This window comes from Mastacembelus armatus, chromosome 7 (assembly GCF_900324485.2).
Source record: "Mastacembelus armatus chromosome 7, fMasArm1.2, whole genome shotgun sequence".
Taxonomy (NCBI): domain Eukaryota; kingdom Metazoa; phylum Chordata; class Actinopteri; order Synbranchiformes; family Mastacembelidae; genus Mastacembelus; species Mastacembelus armatus.
In genome coordinates this window covers 17642606-17662697 of record NC_046639.1, presented here as the reverse complement: position 1 = coordinate 17662697, position 20092 = coordinate 17642606, and the positions used below count along the sequence as shown (strand labels likewise).

At 44.8% G+C, this 20092-nt stretch overlaps 1 protein-coding gene across 1 annotated transcript in view; it reads right to left on the bottom strand.

Moving 5' to 3' along the window:
• Positions 1 to 14951, bottom strand: part of kcnd1 (potassium voltage-gated channel, Shal-related subfamily, member 1) — a 35373-nt gene extending 20422 nt beyond the window's left edge. The window contains exons 1-3 of the mRNA XM_026333650.1: positions 14395 to 14951; positions 11300 to 11545; positions 8326 to 9038 (exon numbers count right to left, since the gene is read on the bottom strand). Of these exons, the coding sequence (XP_026189435.1) occupies positions 8326 to 9038; positions 11300 to 11545; positions 14395 to 14550 (1115 nt within the window). The 5' untranslated portion in view covers positions 14551 to 14951. The remainder of the gene's footprint in view (positions 1 to 8325; positions 9039 to 11299; positions 11546 to 14394) is intronic.
• Between the last annotated feature and the right edge of the window lie 5141 nt (positions 14952 to 20092).

Below are 20092 nucleotides of genomic sequence, written 5' to 3'. Positions count from 1 at the left end.
CACTCAGACGGTGAGAGGAAATAATTGATGAGAGGAAAAGTTCTCTCCTTCACTCTGTCTCTTGCTCTTTTTTAATCAGTTTATCTGAGTCTCGCTCGGCCAGAGAGCGAAGCTGCAGCAAAAGGGTCAGGAGAGGAGGAGGAGGAGGAAGATGATGAAGAGGAGAAGGAGGAAAGAAGGAGGAGGAGAAGAGAAGTAGGAGAAGTAGAAGGAGGAGAAGGAAGAAAAGGAGGAGGAGGAGAGAAGGAGAAAGAGGAGAAGGAGGAGAGGAGAAGGAGGAGGAGAGGAAAAGGAGAAGGAGAGGAAGAGGAGGATGAAGATGGAGAGGAGGAGAAAGATGAGGTAAGGCTAGGAGAAACAGAGCGGAGAAAGGAAAAATGAAGGGCTGTTTCCTGATAACATCGGTCTAATCGATTTGATTTGGTGATTTATTCCCACGAGCTGTTAATGAATTTATGAACCATCCAAGAATAAACAGATCAAGAAAAACGTATTTGGGCCTTAGGTTAATGAAGATGCTTCACACTGAGTCAGTCCATTAGTCCCAGGGGAAAGTACTGAACCTACAATGAGCAGAGAAAAGACTCAGACAGAAAATGCTGAACTTTGATTTTGTTCCCAGAAAGTGAACAGTATTCCCATCATCTGCACTCGTGTGTGTGTGTGTGTATCACCTCCACTGTGTATGTGACACTAAACACCTTAAACATCATTGTCTGTTTTAAGAAAAGCAAAATCTGAGATTAGTTTTTATGAGACTGAATTAATTCATTCCTGACCTGATGGTACCTCAGCTTGACTAGTCTAAAGCAGCGACACCACAACCCTCATCCTCTGTGCAAATGTAAAGTTTCAATTACGCAGATTTCTCAATGACCAAACTTAAAACAGCAGAATCCTGAATGAAGTTCTGCAAGTATAAGCAGCATGTTTTCCCTGTTTCTGAGGGGGATATATGGACATTTACATCAGCATTATATCAGAACCAAACAGTGTGTGTTAGTATGTGTTTTATATTATTATGTCATTATGTCAAAATGTCACAATAAATGTCTGGATGCTGCTGTATCCTGATCACTCCAGCAGTCAAACTAAACCAGTCAGTAAGACCAGACTCGGTCACAGATAAAGTCCGAGCACAGCTTAAAGAATTCATTTTTCTTAGAACATACTTATATTTCAGAGCCACCTTTCAAATCCCAGGAGGCGAGTTTGATATTCAAATATTTCCGTTTTAATCTTAATCCTGAAACCTAGCGGACCGACCCCAGGAATCCTGCACTGTAATCCTGCTTGGATCAGAACCACAGCAGTGCTAAAAATTAGGCCCTCACATGACACATCTTAAAATGAACAACATGACATCCTGAGAAAGACAGAGCAACCACCCCAGGTCTTTTACATGACATATCTCTGTGTGTGGGTCTGTGTGTGTGTGTGTGTGTGTGTGTGTGTGTGTGTGTGTGTGTGTGTGTGTGTGCGTGTGCGTGTGTGTGTGTGTTGGGGGATTTGTGACGAAACCAGGATTTCCTTATCACGCAACAAGATAAATTATATCCTGGGGATGCTGAGGGACAGTGTGAAGGGTGTTTTTATTCTCAGTTCAGACACATACTGCATTTTGTTTTATATTTTAGAGAATTATCTGAGTCTGGGACCGAGTCAGAGGAAGAATCAGAGGTGGATTGACGACCGACTGGTCTCTAACAGCAGGACATGCTGTGGGTGCTGAGCTCAGTTCACAGGGTGATGCTGTGCAAAACAACATGTTTATCGCCTGTGTGTGAATAATATTTAACATCATCAGACACACACACACACACACACACACACACACAAAGCTGCAAATGTCATGGAGGATTTGCAGGTCGGAGGTTTCTCCTCACTAACAGAGGACAAAATGTTTCCTGCCAAAACATGGGTTCCTGCATTAAGCCAAACTTTTCCACATATATTCTGCGTATCGACAGGTACGAATATAACTCATCCCAAACATTGTTACTTCAGTGCTGAAACGATGAACCTGAGGCCTCGCTCTTTAATCTCGATGTAAAAACAGGACAAAAACTGCAGCCGCAGAAAAAACTGAAAACACAACTTGACTTTACAAAGTAGCTGGGTCCAACCTGCTCCGGACGTGTTTCTGTCGCGGAGCCACTAAAACAAACACTGGATGGAAGTGAAGATGGTTTTTAGCTCAGTAGATTTTTATGGAATAAAAATTGTACAGTGTGTCTCATTTTACATATTCTGGTAATTAGTATAAAGTGATATTTACCATATTACATAACGACCTGGGCTGTGGAAATGTCATGGTGCTCTATTATACAAGTGTGACCTGTTATGTAACACACACACACACATACACACAGGGCATATGTTTAGACTCACATTCCCATGATGCCCCAGGAGAAAAGAAACACGCCGGCCTTTCAATTCCTGTTGCTCAGTTAAGTTCAGCCGGAGGAAAGATTTGGTCCTGATGTAAGAACCAGTTCAGAGGTCAGAGGTCATGACTCGACACATGTCCCAATGACAGACACAGTCAGACAGATGTGCATCCCAAATAACACACACTGGAAGAACTGTGCAGCATGGCAACGCCCAATGACACGGGGGGAGTCTGAGCTTCTACTGAAGATGGAAATGAAACATCACTGACCTCTGAGGAGCAGGTTGAATATTTGGTCCATCATTTTTTACATAACATGACATCAGCTTGTATCAGTTTGTATGAAGGCAATTTGGACTCAGATTACACTCTTTATCAAAATTTGTCAAAAAATATCTACTCCAGCACAGCTGTACTCTGCTAGATCCGCTCTGAACAAGTAGTTTCCACTCTGGCATAGATCTAGAGCAGCATAGATCAGTGACTCATTATAGCACGACTGCCAGAGCCCGATCGATCGCAGGTTATTGATCGGTTGCACACTGTGGCCCTCAGAAGCTCTCCACCGACAGAGACGCCGCTGATTTCTCCCATTATGGATCAGTGGTGGGGGGAGTTCTCGCTCCATTACAGGACGAGAGGATAGATGTACAGTCACATAGATCAGCAACACCCTGACCTGCTGATCACATGAGCGCCCCCCCACCCCAAACACACACACACACACACACACACACACACTCTTTTATTTCCATCTCCCCAGTGTTACTGCACCTCAGTCTGCATGCAAGCCTCTGAAAACTGGTTCCTTTAAAAATAATCTTTAGTAGTGCCAGTTTGTCTGTATTCTCATTAAAGGGATAGTACACCAATCTGGGAACAACAGCTGGGTTTGAAAAGGGGACTAGGGGACTCTGCAGTTCTGTTAGGTTTCTGGAGAGTACCCAGACAGTTGAGCCCTTAATAACTTACTAATTTACTAAGTCAGCAATTTACTAATGTACTAACTTACTAACTTAATAATTTGCCAATTTACTAACTCAGCAATTTACTAATGTACTAACCTACTAACTTACTAACTTACTAATTTACTAACTTCCTAACTAAGTAACTGCAACAGTGTCTGTCTGCGGTTCAGAAATGAATAGTTGCATATGTCCAAGCTACATACAGACTCATTACTGAGCTGATTGTTATTGCAGATGTCGATATATAATAAAAAGGTGGAGGAGTAATAGAGCTGTAGTCTACACAAACAGACCAATCTGCAGGTGATTAACTTGACAAATACTGAAGTGGGGATCGAACGTGATGCAGGGATTAAAGTCCGTCTGCCAGTTAGGTAGAGAAGAAGAGGAAGTCAAGCTTCTTCAGATAATACCTTCAGTGCTTTGATTTTTATCTTACAGACCAGCCTCAGAGGGATTAATGACTAAGCTGTATACCCTCTGCTGCACTGAGGCCATGAAACCCCAGGGTTCATTTATCACTGAAACACTGGTACCAACTCAACCCCATTGAAGAAATTTTATGTTCACGAGACTGCTTGGAAAGTAATGAAGGACCAGCAGTGACGTGCAGGTCAAAGTTCATTCTGATAAAGCTCAGCTCAGCTTTTCCAAATGTAGCTCATGGTCTGGTGGAGGGTTTAAGTTAGTAAGTTAGTACATTAGTAAATTGCTAAGTTAGTAAATTAGTAAGTTATTAAGATAGTAAGTTAATTAGCTTAAGCTTAAACTCATTCTCTGTGTCTGTCCTGGTGCTTGAACTAAACTTCTCCTACTTTTTTCTAATGTTTATGAATTTGTCATTTCAGGTCAATATTATCACGCTGTCATTTTGTTTTTAATGGCTTATTAAAACAAGATGATTGACAGCTGTGATTGTTGGAATCAAACTACCGGTCAAATGCTGGAACAGTTTCTGAGGTGCAGCCTCCTGCAGGTTTGTTGTCACCGTGATGTTGCAGGTGTGGTACCATCATGTCTGTTCAAAAACCAAAGGCAGAGCTCACTGACAGTGCTGGCTGACCCCTGCCACAGCTGGAGCAGGACTATGGATGGAGAGAAAAAGAACACTCCTATTCTGAACTGAACTTCCATCACGGATTTCTCTGCAGATGTCTGATGGTCTGAAGAGGGTCTGAGCAGCCATTTTGTGTTCCACTCCATTAGCAGGAGCAGTCCTCTGATGGGAAATGGAGGCGATGAACCGTGAAACTTTACAGCATCAAATCATCTGACTATTTCTGTAACACCCTTCTTTGATTTGATTGTTGGGCTTCTTTTCTACCTCTACCTCCTGTCACGTTTTACTCTTCCCTGTCTATTAAAACATTATGGGATCCATGCATTCACAGGCCCTATAATTCCATCCCGACTGTTTTATCAGGCCGCTGGCTGCTCTCGCTCTCGACCTGTGAGCATCCAGAGGAAATGGCTGCTTCCCCTCTTCTACTTATAAATAATGTTTAACGGTAAAGTGCTCTGCAGCAGCCGCAGAACACCGATAGGAGACCAAACCTGCGCTCACGAAGGGAAGGTGAGAAGAGACTTTAACCTTCTCCATCAAAACGATCTTCAGATGAATTCCTGCACAGCTGCCTCAGTTCATCACACAGAGACAGGAATACACAGAAAACATCCCAGATAAAAAAAAGAGTTGCTGACCCAGTGTGAGGCAGCGTAACCTGCAGAAAAGCAAAGAGGTGCCCAGTCTGACAGGCGTTTAAAGAAAATATATTCAGCACAGCATCGTTGCAAATAAAAAATCCTCCAATGTACGACCACAGATCCTCAGAGTGTTGGTACTTTATACCAAACTATGTTTTTCTAATATTTTCAATTGAGTTTTATGGCTAATCATTTCATTTATTGCATTTGAAACTGCACTGCGGAGTCATTATGTATTTTATTTATCCTAATTCTAGTTTATCTGCTTGGTACCAGCCTGTGTTTCCAGCTGCACATCAAAATATTATTTTAGCTCATCGGTGGCTGAATGAAAGATTTCCCCTGTGAAACCAACTATTAATTGTTCAACTGAAACGTTATTATCAGTCCACCTGAAGGAACAGGAGCTCCGACACAAACAGCCTACCTGGTTTCCCTGCAGCAGCAGCAGCAGCAGCAGCGCCCCCCGACCCTCCCACTCCTGCCCAACGCATATATTGCTTGTGGACGGGCTGAAAATAGGTTTTTGATTCCACTTCCAGTTTATTTGCACTGTGATAAAACACAGGAGCAAAGCAATAAAAGCAGCATGATGAAGAAGAGCGATAAGAGAAACAAATGAGCAGATTGGAGCACAAAGGGAGGGGAGGAGCGGGAAGCTGGAAGAGGAGGATGACGAGGAGGAGAAAGTGAGAAGTGAAGATGAAAGAAAAATCAAAAAACTGTTTTAAGATAAACCACAAAAAAAACAAAAAAAAACAAAAAAACGTTACCCATCAGTCTTTGGAGTTCCTTCTATACAGGCACTTTAGAAGCAGACATTCGACATGTTTTATTTTGGGGTTCATGTGGAAACAGCAGCAGTCACGTCTGTGTTCTGCTTTTAACAGAATGAGAAAATGACTGAATCTGTGCGGCATTTGTTATTTCATGTGTCATATCCAGATTAAAGGCAAATCTGTTTTTATACACTTTCATTTACACGCATACTCATCTTCGTTGGCCTGATCCTGAATCAGATTAAGAGTAAAAACTAAGAGTAAAAGCTAAAAACGTCCTGACAGCTTTGATAGAGCTCAGGACGTCGTCTTTATTCTGTAATAAACCTCAGAAACTCATTTACCATTTCTGTGATGGGATAATTAATATTTTGAAATAATTCGTAAAGTAACCGCCACAGTGCTGTAATCAGCTCAGACAGCGTGATCCAACACGTGTCAAGTGTGTTACAGCACACATGAAGGCTGCTGTGGTTCTGTCATGTTTGAACGTCAGAGCTGGAATGAGGGAAAATGCTGGGTGCAGCGTAGCTCTGTGGCTTCACTGTGTTTGGGCGCGACAGCAGGGAACAGGGGCTCACACCAAAGACAATCACCTGGGCAGGATTAGTCATTTGAATGATCAGATTAGAGTTTTATTTTCTTCGGCACTTCCTGAGTGCTCTAAAACAGCAACAGCGTTTTAATGTTTATTAAATTTAAATATTTACAAACCCTCTGTTTTTGTTGGTTGTTGTGGACTGTAGCCAACTGCACATGTCCCGGGAAGGGTTTTTAGAAAGGAGCAGGATTTTTACAGGTTAAACAGGCCTAAACCTAAAGGCCTGTAGACTGGAGCTGTCCCACAGGTGTCCCACTGAACATCTGCAACATCTGGATCTGTGTGTTCTGCAAATCAACCAAATCAATATTTTACTGGAACAGGACAGTTTGTGGAATCATTTACTACTAACAATCCAGTCAGTAACACCTGAGAGGCGGTGAGAGACGACAAAGATCGAACTCGGTGTGACGGCTGTGACAGGAAACAAGGGGTTGGTTCATGTGTTGACTTGATGTGGATCTTTCTACTGGGGAAGCAAAACTTCCTTCTGGAGCTACAGGAGGGAGGCTCAGTCCCGAGAAGGAAACGGAGACTAACCGGGGAGCAGAGGGAGGAGGAGGAGGAGAAGGGCGGTAAAAGCCTGGGTTGTGTTTTGCTGCCTGGAGAATCCATTTAGAGACCGGCCTCTCCCTGCTGATAACTAATGGACCTGAAGCCTGAGAGGAAACAAGGAGAGAGAAATGGAGAATCACTGTCAAGTGATCCCAGCACTCGCGAAACGTTCACACACAAAGTTGTGTTCGATGACAGTAAAGTCAAGTTCACCTGATGGAGAAAACACTGCAAATCCAGCTGTGCAGCAGAGACACATGTGTAGATGTGCTAATGTGTTGTACCAAGCATCTGTCTGGAAACAACGAGGTTTATTAGAAACACAGAAGCTCTGAATGTCCAACTCCGAGGGGGGAGGGGTGGTTTAGAGAGTAGCCACCTGTCAATCATGCCTGTCAATCATCAGCACTTCCATGAAATCTGGTTATGGTTATTAACCTTCATCATAACGTCCAACCTGTCAGTCCACATGATTTGTTTGTAAGAAGAACAAGAACAGGACCAGAGTTCAAAGACAACAATGGAAACCGACATCCACACTGTGCTGCCCTACTCCCCCGAATCTAAACTAAACTAAATTTCTGTGAAATCCTTCTTTCTCCATTCAATAAAAGAAGCCAACCTCTGAAATACATCAATGTTTGCATCTCTGTATTTACTACTGTGCTGTTTGAGTCATTCACTGCAACTCACACCTTCCCATTCACACCCTTTGACTCAACATGTTCTCGCTCTTTCTCTCCATTCACAGACAGGTAGGAGTTTAGAGGCCTATAGAGAGGAGATGCTGTGTGTGTGTGTGTGTGTGGTTCGGTCAGAGTTTATGGCAGATTCCTGACTCACTCTGTTTCTGATGTTTGCAAAGGCCCTTTGAGCAGCGGATAACAGATCAGTGCTGCAGAGCTGCAGGGTGAAGACAGAGCACCCTCACACACATACACACACACTCCATCCACATGCCAGCCAAGAGCGTGTGTGGGCGGCAGCAGGCTGAAGACACACCACTGTACAGGAGAAGCAACGAGTGGGAGGCACACACACACACACACACACACACAAACACAAACACACACACACACACACACACACACACACACACACACACACACGGTTTTTCACACTTCATCTGTTTTTATGGTGGAAACAGACGGTAAACTCTCCATAACCAATAACAATGATGGATCCGTGTCCCGACACAAAACAGGGAGATTACAGCGAAGAGGACACGTTGTCATGGTGATGGAATTAACAGTGGTACAATCACCAGGAGCAAAATAAGATGTGTTTAGTGTCAGACATCACAACAGTAAACTGATGCTCACTTACCCGAGCGTTGTCATGGTGACGATGGTGTACCAGAAGGAGGCTGGGATGGAGGTGAAAGTGGAGCCCTTGGTGCCCTTCTCAGCGTAGAACATGACGGTGGCGAAGATGATGATGGCCATGGTGAGGGAGAAGAGCAGGAAGCCGAGCTCGGAGGCGCAGCTCTTCAACGTGTAGCCCAAAATCCTCAAACCCTGCGAGTGTCGGGAGAACTTGAAGATCCGGAAGACACGGAAAACCCGGAGGGTGACGAAGGCGCCGCTCACGTCCTCATTCTCGGGCATCACCAGGCCAATGTAGTAGGGCATGATGGCCACCACGTCGATCACCGACATCACCGAGCGCATGAACTTGCAGCGGCTGGGCGCGGCGAACAGACGCATCAGGTACTCGAAGGTGAAGATGAGCACACAGGCCGTGTCCATGCAGAAGAAGGCCAGATGGTACTTCTCCCCGCATGGAAGGTCTTTGACATGACCTTTGGGGGGTCGGCAGGGGACCGTCTCCACCACATTGGCGATGACAGAGACAGCGATGAAGAAGCCAGTGACGTAGTAAAAGACCAGCGCCATGGTGGAGGTGTGGGGGTTCTCGAAAGCTCTCCACAGACGCTCCCTCTGGGTGCTGTGTGGAGGGAGAGGGGCGTCCGTTGCCTCGTTGGCCTCCGTGTCTTCTGCCAGACGCTCCTGGTTCTCCTTTTTCCTGTCTCTGTATTCCTTCAGGGAGCGGAAGGGAAGGGAGAGGAACTTATTTATCATCATCAACGATGTTAATGCTGTTAAAACACTTACACTCACAATACGTCCCTGACTGAACGTGCTCAGAAGGAAGAGATGCAAAGATTAATATGTGCCGAAGAAAACCACAACTGAATCTAATGGTTAATATTCAGCTAACTGTTATTTAAGTGGTGGTTTCTCAACCACTGATCCAGAATCAGCTTTATTGCCACAGTTTAACACAATGGAATTATATTTCAGCTGCTGATGCAAAGCATTGATAAAGGTGGTGATAAAACTAAACTGCAATAACAGTAAAAAAAAAATAAAACTACTGCGCAGCTCATTTAGTGCCATTTATTCCACTTCAGTATAAATAACATGTATTGTCCTGAACAGCATCAGCTATTTATTTCTTTTTTATTCATGGTGAGGTAGCTAGTCCAAGCTTATGTATTTTAATTAATAATTAATATATCATCTGTTAGAAGCAATTTGTGGAATGACCCTTTAAAGTATGTTAGCATTAGTACTGTTATAGCACTGTTATAACAGCACCATGTTAGCTTCTTGCTTTGTTAGCTGGTTTGGTAAAGACTGGGAACATCAAACTACCAGTGAAGTGTCACAGATGTGGCCATGAAATGTTGATGGTCAATGAGCCATTGCAGCAACATCAGCTCTCTCCAGCTGCCTCTTTTCAATGGACGCTTTGCAATTAGCTCCAGCTCGCTAAGCTTAACTACAGCTGAGACTTTGTCTGTTAGCTGTTAACAAGATTCTGAGCTAAGACTGGGAGTAAATTAAAAGTGGGCCCACAGCCAGCGATCACCGCACCGACTAATAAACTGGTGTGGCAGATCATTTAAAGGTTCCTCAGAACAGTTTGCTGGGAACCCAAGACGAGCAGTCGGTCAAAAAGCTGGTGGATGTGACGAAAAGCAGCAGAAAAGCAACAGGAGATGTGAAATTACTAGAGGAGCAAAAATAAAAATGGATTGTTTCTCATGGGAAACTGTGGGGGAAGTGTGGAGTGAGTTTTAAAAAAAAAATCCTGAAATTAAAAGCTCTCACAGCTGAATCAACATTTGTGAGCCAACTCTGAGGAAATACAGAACAATTACTCATTTGTGAGTCATTGGACAGGCTCCTTATAAAGATATAAAAGCCTTTGAAGACAGAGCTGATGTGAAAGAAAGATAATGTAAAGAGCTGTGAAGGTGATTTGTTGCTCAGGGAGTGAGGAGGGAACAAATGACTTGTTTACGACCTGTTGAAGAAATCACTCTCCTGAAGGCCGGTGCGGAGCTTGCCAAAATCAGTAGCAATAAAGACCCAAATCAGATTGCAGTTTCAGAGGGCTCATCACTGCTGCCTTAATGAGTTTGAGTTTGATAATGGAGTTTGAGAGCAGTGCTGGTTAGTAACCCCCACAGATCCATCAATGCTTTTACACTTTAGTCATTTAGCAGATCATGCTCTACTCCAGAGAGACCTAATGAGAACAGCCAGTGGCCATTAGGAAGAGCCAAAGGTCAAAGGTCACAGCATCCACATAAGTGCTGCGTACAACATCAGCCAGTGATTCTACAGCACATCCTGCAGACACAGCTCTGAAGATAAAACCTGATCTGATTGATGTGGATGTTGGTGTGAGTCTTTCTGAAACTTCTGAGCTCCTTTTCCACACACAGCAGACCCATGGTTTATTATTAGAGAAACACCTTTTTGATCGGATCAAACCAGAACTCCCAGACTGGTAACCAGTCTGTACAACTGTGCTGAGCAGAAACGCACCAGGTAGCACGACCTATCAAAACGTGAGCACAGAATAGCTCGTCGATCTGATGAATCTCGGGTTTTGCTGATGAAAGGGGCAGGATTTGGCCTCCACAACCTGGGTACATGGACTCTGCCTGCCTGTGTCAGCAGTCCAGAATGATGGTGGTGCTGTAATGGTTTGGAGAAAGTTTTCTTGGCGCACGTCAGGCCCCTCAACACCAATCAATCCTGGTTTGATTGTCATATCATATCTGAGGATTGTTGCTGACCATGTTTATCACTTTATGGCCACAGTATACCATCAAATAACAGCCGCTTCTCACAGGATAATGCACCATGTCACAAAAGTCTCACATTGGAAGTTTGGTGTATTTTAGATCTGAATGAGTGTGCGAGTGATTACGTGTGCCTTTCAAACAAATACTGCAGTTCCTTATTTCACTAGACAGTAACCAGCAGAGAAAGAGGAGCTTTACCTCCATGCAGCAGTCTCCGATGATCTCCGGTACGATGCCGTAAAAGGCCAGCTCCTCATCAAAGGCCTGGATGCACTCGTGTCTCGGGTAGTGGAGCTTCCCAGTGCGGTAAAAGTTCAGAATGTGCCGGAACATTTCGGGGTCTCTGTCAAAGAAGTATTCCTGCGTGTCCTCATTGTAGAAAAACTCTTTCTCTGAAGAGCCCAGCAGGGTGTCAGGATATCGATCCAGAGTGTTCTTCCACGTCTGGAACAACAGAAAAGAAAAGAAAAAAAAAAAAACACCCTTTTAACTTTTGAGAATCTAAACCTGGTTCTCATGTGACCCTCATGCATCCATGGCACTGAATTACAAACCTCTCAACAATGCAGACATCACGACAGCTGGAAAACAGTCAGAACAGCTGTAATTAACGACACTTTACATTCTGCATTTGATTGGGTCCACATAAAGGATCCACTGATGTTTCATTATATTAAGGTTTTCTGAAAAGTGAGGTTTTTGGGACATACTTTGACATTTAGGGTTGAACTGAAATTTGAATTCTCAAGTTCAGTGAAAAGAGATTTTGGTGTCAGACGACTAACTACAACAGCTGTCAACATCTGTAGTGTGCTATTAACTGGAAAGTTTTGCAGTAAGAGATTTTAATGGTGATTGTTCTTTCCCACATTATAAATTCTTACAGATTCCCCTGGAAAGGTCACCAGGCAGATCTTAAATTTTACTTATTTGTTTACATCCAGAACTGTAACTGCCAGCTGTTTCTCTGTGTAGTTTAAAACACGGAACATGATGCACCATGAGAACAAGGCAGTTTAACCACTTCAGTACCTGTCATGTAGAGCGTGAAACTTCCCACATCATGTTAAAAACACAAACACACAAGTTCCATTTGAAGGAGATGGGAGCATTGAAGCATCACTAACAGACGGTAACAGTGAAATATGTAATGCCACTGTTGTTGTTTGGCATTCTGCATTCAAAGCAAACGTTACTGTATGTTCCCTATTTTTTACTGGAACTTTAAACTGCTGCTTTTGGTTTTTAAAAATTAGGACAAACTCCGATACTTGACAAGAACTTTCTTCAAGTTCTGCAGCCACAGCAGAAAGCCACCCAAATCCATTTCTGTTATGGAGCCATTTTGTTATTATTTCTGCCCAAATGCACATCAGTTGCTGATTAGACACACAGTATTTACAGCTTTTAGCTGTAGAAGTAGGAGCAGAGCTGAAGCACATGAGGATCCATGTGAATTTCTAAGAATAATTCTGGAATCTACAGCCTTTGTAGTTTTCTTCGTAGATGATGTGACTGTATTTTTAAACTCTTGGACAGATGCTAAACTTATAATATCGTCACTTCTTTAACAAAGGCAACTGTGCAAGCCAGTGTCTACGACAGCTTTAGGAGTCCCCGAGCACATTGCGGTAAGAAATATCAAATCAGAGAGCTTGGCAGGCTTCTAGTCGTGGTTTAACCTTTGCAGAATCTGTTGGATAAACCGAGAAATGCAAATGATCTGGATTTTAGGAAACATCTTGCAGCAGTTCCTGATTGCAGCCGCACAGCATTCCAAATATTGTGCAGGACAGCTCTTTATATTGGAGCTCCTCTGAGGCTCATGGGTTGTGTAGTATTCAAAGTCATCTCATACACTCTTCAGGCTCATCAATGCCAAAGACAAATGTTTTAATCTGTGCATGAACTCTCCCTGGACATACAAGACAGGCAGTGCTTCTCAAACGTGTGTAAGACTGTGGCTGTTTGTGTATGTAACTTATGCACAAATCAGCTGTATTGCATAGAGAAACAAACCCAAATAACCACACAGGGTCACGCACGTCTCCTCTCAAAGCCTTGTAGCTTTAATGGAGGAGGATTGATTGTGGGCAAATGTAATAAGTGAGAAAGACGAGGCAGACAAACATCACAGACAATAAAGTTAAGCTAAAAGCAGAGATGAAGAAAGAGTGGTTTGACATTAGAGTCATAGTGGACACAGAACCACTTCGGTGTCATTCGTAGAGGGTGATCTAATGAAAGTTATTGTCCACATTATCCCCTGGTGTTGTTCTTAAAACTGTGGATGTGGAGAAATCTGCTCTTTTAAACAATTAAATTCAACTTAAGGCAGAGTGATTACAACAGAATGATCATTAACAGACGTCTGTAATCGCACTGTATATGAAGCTGCTGCTGAAGCAGTTCTAGAAATACAAAATTAAAGAGGCTTCCTGCCATCAAAGTGGGCCAGCGGGGGCTTAATGTAAATTTAAATTTCACCCAAAGCACCAAAGTACCTGCAACCCTGTGTCTTCATTTAGAAACAAGAAAGCTGCTCATTACGAACTAACCCCCCAAGGAAAACGGGGAAAAAGAAGAAGCAACACACCAATAACGGATTGAGATAAACAAAACAAAAAAACAAAAAAAAAACATGCATGCATATAATGTTAGAGTATTTTTGTAATGAGCTTTGCAAATGTGTGATGGGGCAGGAAACAGATTCAACACATTTGTTCAACACAAACTGAGCTCTGCTGAGAAGCACTGAAGGTAAACAGAACTTTGCCCTGTTTACAGGAACAGACTGAGCAGCACAGCCCGCTCAGTCTAGGATTTTCTGCCGTCATTTAAGAGCTGACAGAAGATGAGAAATGAAGAGAGGTAGAAAAATGGGGAATGACGTCCATTAAGCTCTCCGGGACTCCCAGTGTGGATCCCTCTGCTCAGTGGACACAAATCGCTGCTTTTATAAACGCTGACATAGAACAGAATCATCCAGCAGAGCTGTGGGAGGGAAAACCCCCCTCATCATACACACGAGAAGATATTTTCAGTGGGGATATATTCTGTGCAGTCATCTGTCTACATAACAGTCAAACTGCTTCGTGCATTAGCATAAACACATAAATCAGAAGCTACAGACACGTTAAATATTCATGTAATTTCTACAGACGCTGGGCTGGGATGGGTGGGGAAACATTCATAACCGGTGACCTTTACTTAAATCGCACAGTTTCTAGAAACACTAGCCACACCCATTTTTAAAAAACTAAATTTTGTGACCCTGCTCAGTAGACACCCACCTGGAACCTCACCCCGCTGACGTTAACATACAGGATCTCATCTGATCTAGACGAGTTGTCCACCGGAGGTTTGGGCATCGTCTTCTTGGCTAGTGGCAGCCAGCCCACCGCCGCCGCCCGTGCAAACGGCAGCCACGTGGCTACGCCGGCCGCCATCTTGCATCAGGGAGTCCCACCTGCAGAGAATCAAGTTGTGTCCCGGAGGGAGGACGGAGCTAAAGGACAGGAGGTAAGTGCCTTCACTACGTCCTCACTCACTTCTTCTCCTGCCCTGATTTCCTCGAGCGGTCGGGGCAGCCAGAGACAAGGTGGCCGGACATGTTGATGGGTGAGGATGGGGGAGGAGGGGAAAAGGGCAGGGTCAGAGGGCAGTTAGGTGTCAAGCCATGAAAAAAACGCTGTAAAAAACCAGGAAAGCCGATGCATCTGACAGGTACGTGGCCCGTCTTTACTCTGGTGAGTTTCAGACGTCCTTCTGGCAGGAGTGGACCGAGCCTTCCTTCTGCTCTCCAAAATAAAAGCACAGCTGCAGCTGCCCTGTGGGACACGCCTCAGAGTAAACCTGACACTTTTCAAAACGGGAAGCTCTCAGGAATCTCGGGGCTGAGCTGAAATATTCCTTTTTTTTTTGCTGTTGTTCTGATTGCAGATGAAAAACTTTCAGCCTGTGAGCACTAAACAAAATGCTCGGGTTTTAAACACAGACTCTCCTGACAGAAAACTCTCTGCAGCTTTGAAACAGGAGGATAAATAATATGCTAAAATAATAAGAAGGTTATGCTCTGATATTGCCGTCACAGGTTTATTGCTGCTGGGATTTACCACACCAAGCAAAAAGATATAAATCCAGGTAGGAAAGTGCTAACACATTTGCGTCTGGCCTCCACCTCACTGCTTCCACTCTCTCTCTCTCTCTCCCTCTCTCTCTGTCTGTCTGACTCTAGCTCTCTCGCCCGCCCTGCCTCCCTTAGAAGACAGATTTGTTGCAGCGCTGCAGCCTTTCAAATTCTTATTAAATTGTGATGATGGTCCCTGAAGTTGCAAGATAGACAGAATTGCCTGTGTTGCCTCCCTCCCTCTAAGTGTTTCTCTGCTGTGGAGATTATGGATCTGCAGCCTCTCTCTTCCTCTCCTCTTTTTGCTTTTTCCTTTATCTCTCTCCGTCTCTCTCCTGTTTAAGTCGGCGAAACATTAGTGGTGGAGAGACACCGGCTCGGTTCTGGAGAACGAGGAAGGAAGGAGGCGTCCTTAGTCCATGTCCATGTATGGCTGTCCTGCCAGAAAACACACAAACAGAAAAGAGAGTGAGAGACAAACCGGGGAAGGGGGGAGGAGAGGAGGAATTAAGTTGTCAGAGGAAAGTGGAGAAAGAAACACTGTGGAGGAGGAAAAGTAGGAGGTTAAAATAGAGAGGGAAAAGGAAAAGAACAAGTTGTTTCAGGGTAAGAACGAGGAGATAAGGGAAGGAGAAAAAGAAATGAGGCATGTGAACAGACGGAGGGAGGAAAGATGGGAAGGAGGTGAGGAGACAAAGGGATCAGAGGTAAAAAGGAGAAGGAAAAAAAGAAAGTTTCAGAAGGACAGAAGTGAGGAGAGGAGGCAAGGAGAAAGGAAGCATGGGGGAAAAGGGAGATGGGGTAAAGAAGGAATACAGGAAAGAAATGATGGGAGAGGAAAAAGGAGAGGAGAAATGGGAAAGAGGTGAGAAACAAGAGAAGTGAAAGTGGGAGAAGAGAAAAAGGAGAACAAGTGGAGGAAGAGAGTAAAAAGGATGAAGGGGAGAAATAAGTGACTGAAAGAAGGAAAGAACTGAGGGAGGGAGGCAAAGAAAAACAGGAGAATAATGAGGAGCAGAGAAGGAGAAGGGGGAGAAAATCAGGAGGAAATAAGGAAAGATGGTGAAAGGAGAAGAGGAAAGGAGGGAGAAGAGAAAAGCAAAGTTTATTCCAGGAAACATCAAATGTTTCTGAACCACATTCATCAGTTCATGAGTTTTCCTAAAACCGATCCCTTTTCCACACTTCCAGCCAACCGCAGGAAGTTATGAAGAAAGTAGCTGCAAACACAGAGAAGGTCCTGGGTACAAGTTCAGGTGTGTATGGGGGAGGAAGGAAAGAAAGAGGAGACTGAAACAGGAGAAGGAAAGACAGGAGAGCAGAGAACAGACGTGAGGAAATGAGGAGGAGGAGGAGGAGGAGGAGTCGAGGACACTGCAGAGTAACATGATGCTTAAAGTATAAATCTCATGTTCAGACTCACAACAAACGGGTCAGTCTTCCTGAAAAACACCTCCCAGATATTTCACCTCCAACCTACAGCTGTCATCAAACACACACATGAGGAAACACTGGTCAGGGAAGATTTTAGTGGATAACAGCAGAGGTCTAAATGTTACAGGTACAGGTTAGTAGTATTTAGGATTAATGGATATCAGACTTATCCTTTAAGGGTCAAGGTCAGGACTGGTTTCACTCAAATACTTTATGTGGTTTTGCCTTGAACTACTGTACAGATTAAACTGAAATGTGAGCCACGTGCTTCAAGAAGAACAATATCGTCATTTGTGCACAATTTCCTCCAAAGCTGCTTGTTCCCATATGTTCCTTCCAGTTCAGCTCCATCAGAAGCTTCTCCATAAATGTCCAACATTCTGAAGCGTCCTGGTCTCTCCACTGCCCACCCCCTCCCCCGTGTTGGTTTTTCCCACACTGAATGATGACGACAGGTGATATGTGCAGAGGAGGGAAATGTTAAAACAACCACATGGATTCTGATCTGACCGTTCTCACACACACATCGATAGGATTCAGATCTATGGCCACATACGCACGTGGCACAGATCTGAGAACATCTGGTTTGGTCTGTTCACACTGTGGGAACATCGGGGCTGAGTCAGTGGAGAGAAAACAGCAGCTGGAATGTGGATGCAGCTTAAAAAACCAGTGATGAAGCACAGAAGTAAATAAATTCTAAAAGTGATTTGATGTCTCTTGTGTTGTAGATAATCAACAACGGACATGAAAACACTCCAGTCTTATTGTTTAAGGGTTCTGTGCCTGCAGCTGAAACCATGTTCATGTGTTTAAGGTGAAAACTGCAGGTTATTAAAGATGTTTCTCAGTCTTCTGAGGAAAAACACAGCCGGTCTTGCTCCTTATTTCTTCTCCCTCCCTGACCTTCATTCAATAAAGCAGCCACAATAAAGCTTCGAGTGAAGCTGCTCTTTGTCAGATTAAAAGTTACTGTCATAGGTTATTGCATGAAGTCCACGGAGGAGCAGTTAAACTTTTCCTTCCTTCAAGTTTGGTTTGAATCACCGAGTCTGATTCAGGAGGTTTAACCTCCAGCCTCAGTAGCTCCGTCTTTACAAACTCTAAGAATCTGATTTAAAATTTTAATGAAGGTCCTGAAGTTTACAAGTTGTATTTAATACTGTTCCTACTTAAGGTACTTTTCCTGTGGTCAGTCGTACTTGTGCTGCCACAACAAGTAGACATTTTCACAGCTCTGTCTCCTACAAGCTATTTGACTGGTTCTCAAAAGAAAATATTTATGATCACATGAGAAAATTCATGTGTTAAGTCACAAAATGTTAAATGCAGCTGAAAACGTCACTAAAGCACGTAGGAATATTTGGATGTTTCTGTTTCGGCTGTGGCCCTGGTTAAATACAGACCACAGGTTGACAACAGGGCAGGACACAGCTAGACCAACATGTGGACATTCACGTTGAAACTGTTTGTGTCACAGACTCTCACACCTTCCTGCTCCTGACCCGCCTCAGTCAAGCCCTCACTGTGAGTCTTATGATAAATTATGAATTAACTTTCAGCATGACTGGTTTTATTCAGCCGCCCTGCCTCAGTTACCACTAAACACACACACACACACACACACACACACACACACAGACAGGCATCCTCTGCCCTGCTCTTTTTACATTAAGACGTAGCAGGAACACACACACACACACACACACACAAACACACACTTTCTATCTACGTTTCAGTGAGTTACAATAATTTCCAATGGGGGGGGGGGGATTTTTGTGGGCACAAGCTGCTTTCAGCTGCACATGAGGCGCCATACAGACACCGTGCTGTTGAGCCGTGCTGCATTGGTTCACTTTATTTCTGTGTGTCTTACAGTCGGTGAGGCTCAAACATGATGAGTCTGTTGGTTCAGCCCTTTGGCCCAGACTGAGATTTCTCAGCAGCGACTGCTTTTCCACAGCAGAGGACTTGGGTTGTTATCAACTGCCAAGTCATTTGATACTGTCTGTTGCATCTTCTTATTGACCCTGACCAACTAGTTTCTCTTCGCAAACCTGAATGAATAGTTTCTATATGGGCCGACCAAGCTGGAGAACCTGCCACCTGTATGGGTCGACTCAGCTGGAGGACCTGCCACCTGTACGGACCGACTCAGCTGGAGGACCTGCCACATGTACGGGTCGACTCAGCTGGAGGACCTGCCACATGTACGGGTCGACTCAGCTGGAGGACCTGCCACCTGTACGGGTCGACTCAGCTGGAGGACCTGCCACCTGTACGGGTCGACTCAGCTGGAGGACCTGCCACATGCACGGGCCGACTCAGCTGGAGGACCTGCCACATGTAAGGGTCGACTCAGCTGGAGGACCTGCCACATGCACGGGTCGACTCAGCTGGAGGACCTGCCACATGTACAGGTCGACTCAGCTGGAGGACCTGCCACATGCACGGGCCGACTCAGCTGGAGGACCTGCCACATGTAAGGGTCGACTCAGCTGGAGGACCTGCCACATGTACGGGCCGACTCAGCTGGAGGACCTGCCACCTGTACAGGCCGACTCAGCGACTCAGCTGGAGGACCTGCCACCTGTAAGGGTCGACTCAGCTGGAGGACCTGCCACATGTACGGGCCGACTCAGCTGGAGGACCTGCCACATGTAAGGGTCGACTCAGCTGGAGGACCTGCCACATGCACGGGTCGACTCAGCTGGAGGACCTGCCACATGTAAGGGTCGACTCAGCTGGAGGACCTGCCACATGTAAGGGTCGACTCAGCTGGAGGACCTGCCACATGCACGGGTCGACTCAGCTGGAGGACCTGCCACATGTAAGGGTCGACTCAGCTGGAGGACCTGCCACATGCACGGGTCGACTCAGCTGGAGGACCTGCCACATGTACGGGTCGACTCAGCTGGAGGACCTGCCACATGCACGGGTCGACTCAGCTGGAGGACCTGCCACATGTACAGGTCGACTCAGCTGGAGGACCTGCCACATGCACGGGCCGACTCAGCTGGAGGACCTGCCACATGTACAGGTCGACTCAGCTGGAGGACCTGCCACATGTACAGGTCGACTCAGCTGGAGGACCTGCCACCTGTAGGGGTGATAATGTGACTGTCTTAGCAGAAGAATGTCCTGAGCTTCTGATGTTTTTAATAAGACTGAACTTTCTCTCAGAGTTGTGCACTTATTGTTTCTCACCTGTTGGGCTAAACGCTGAAGTTTTTGGTCATGTGTGCAGTGTTGACAGCAGTTTTAGCCTCGGCTCTGTGCTGAGTCTGCCTGCAGGCTTCCAGTAAGTCTATGTGTCCGTCCTGTGTGTGGGAATCCCTGCTGACATCATGTGTTTCTGAGCAGACATTAGATATTCACAGCATCCACTTGATGCTTTCAATCCACAGCTCTGGGACCGTTTCCCTCAC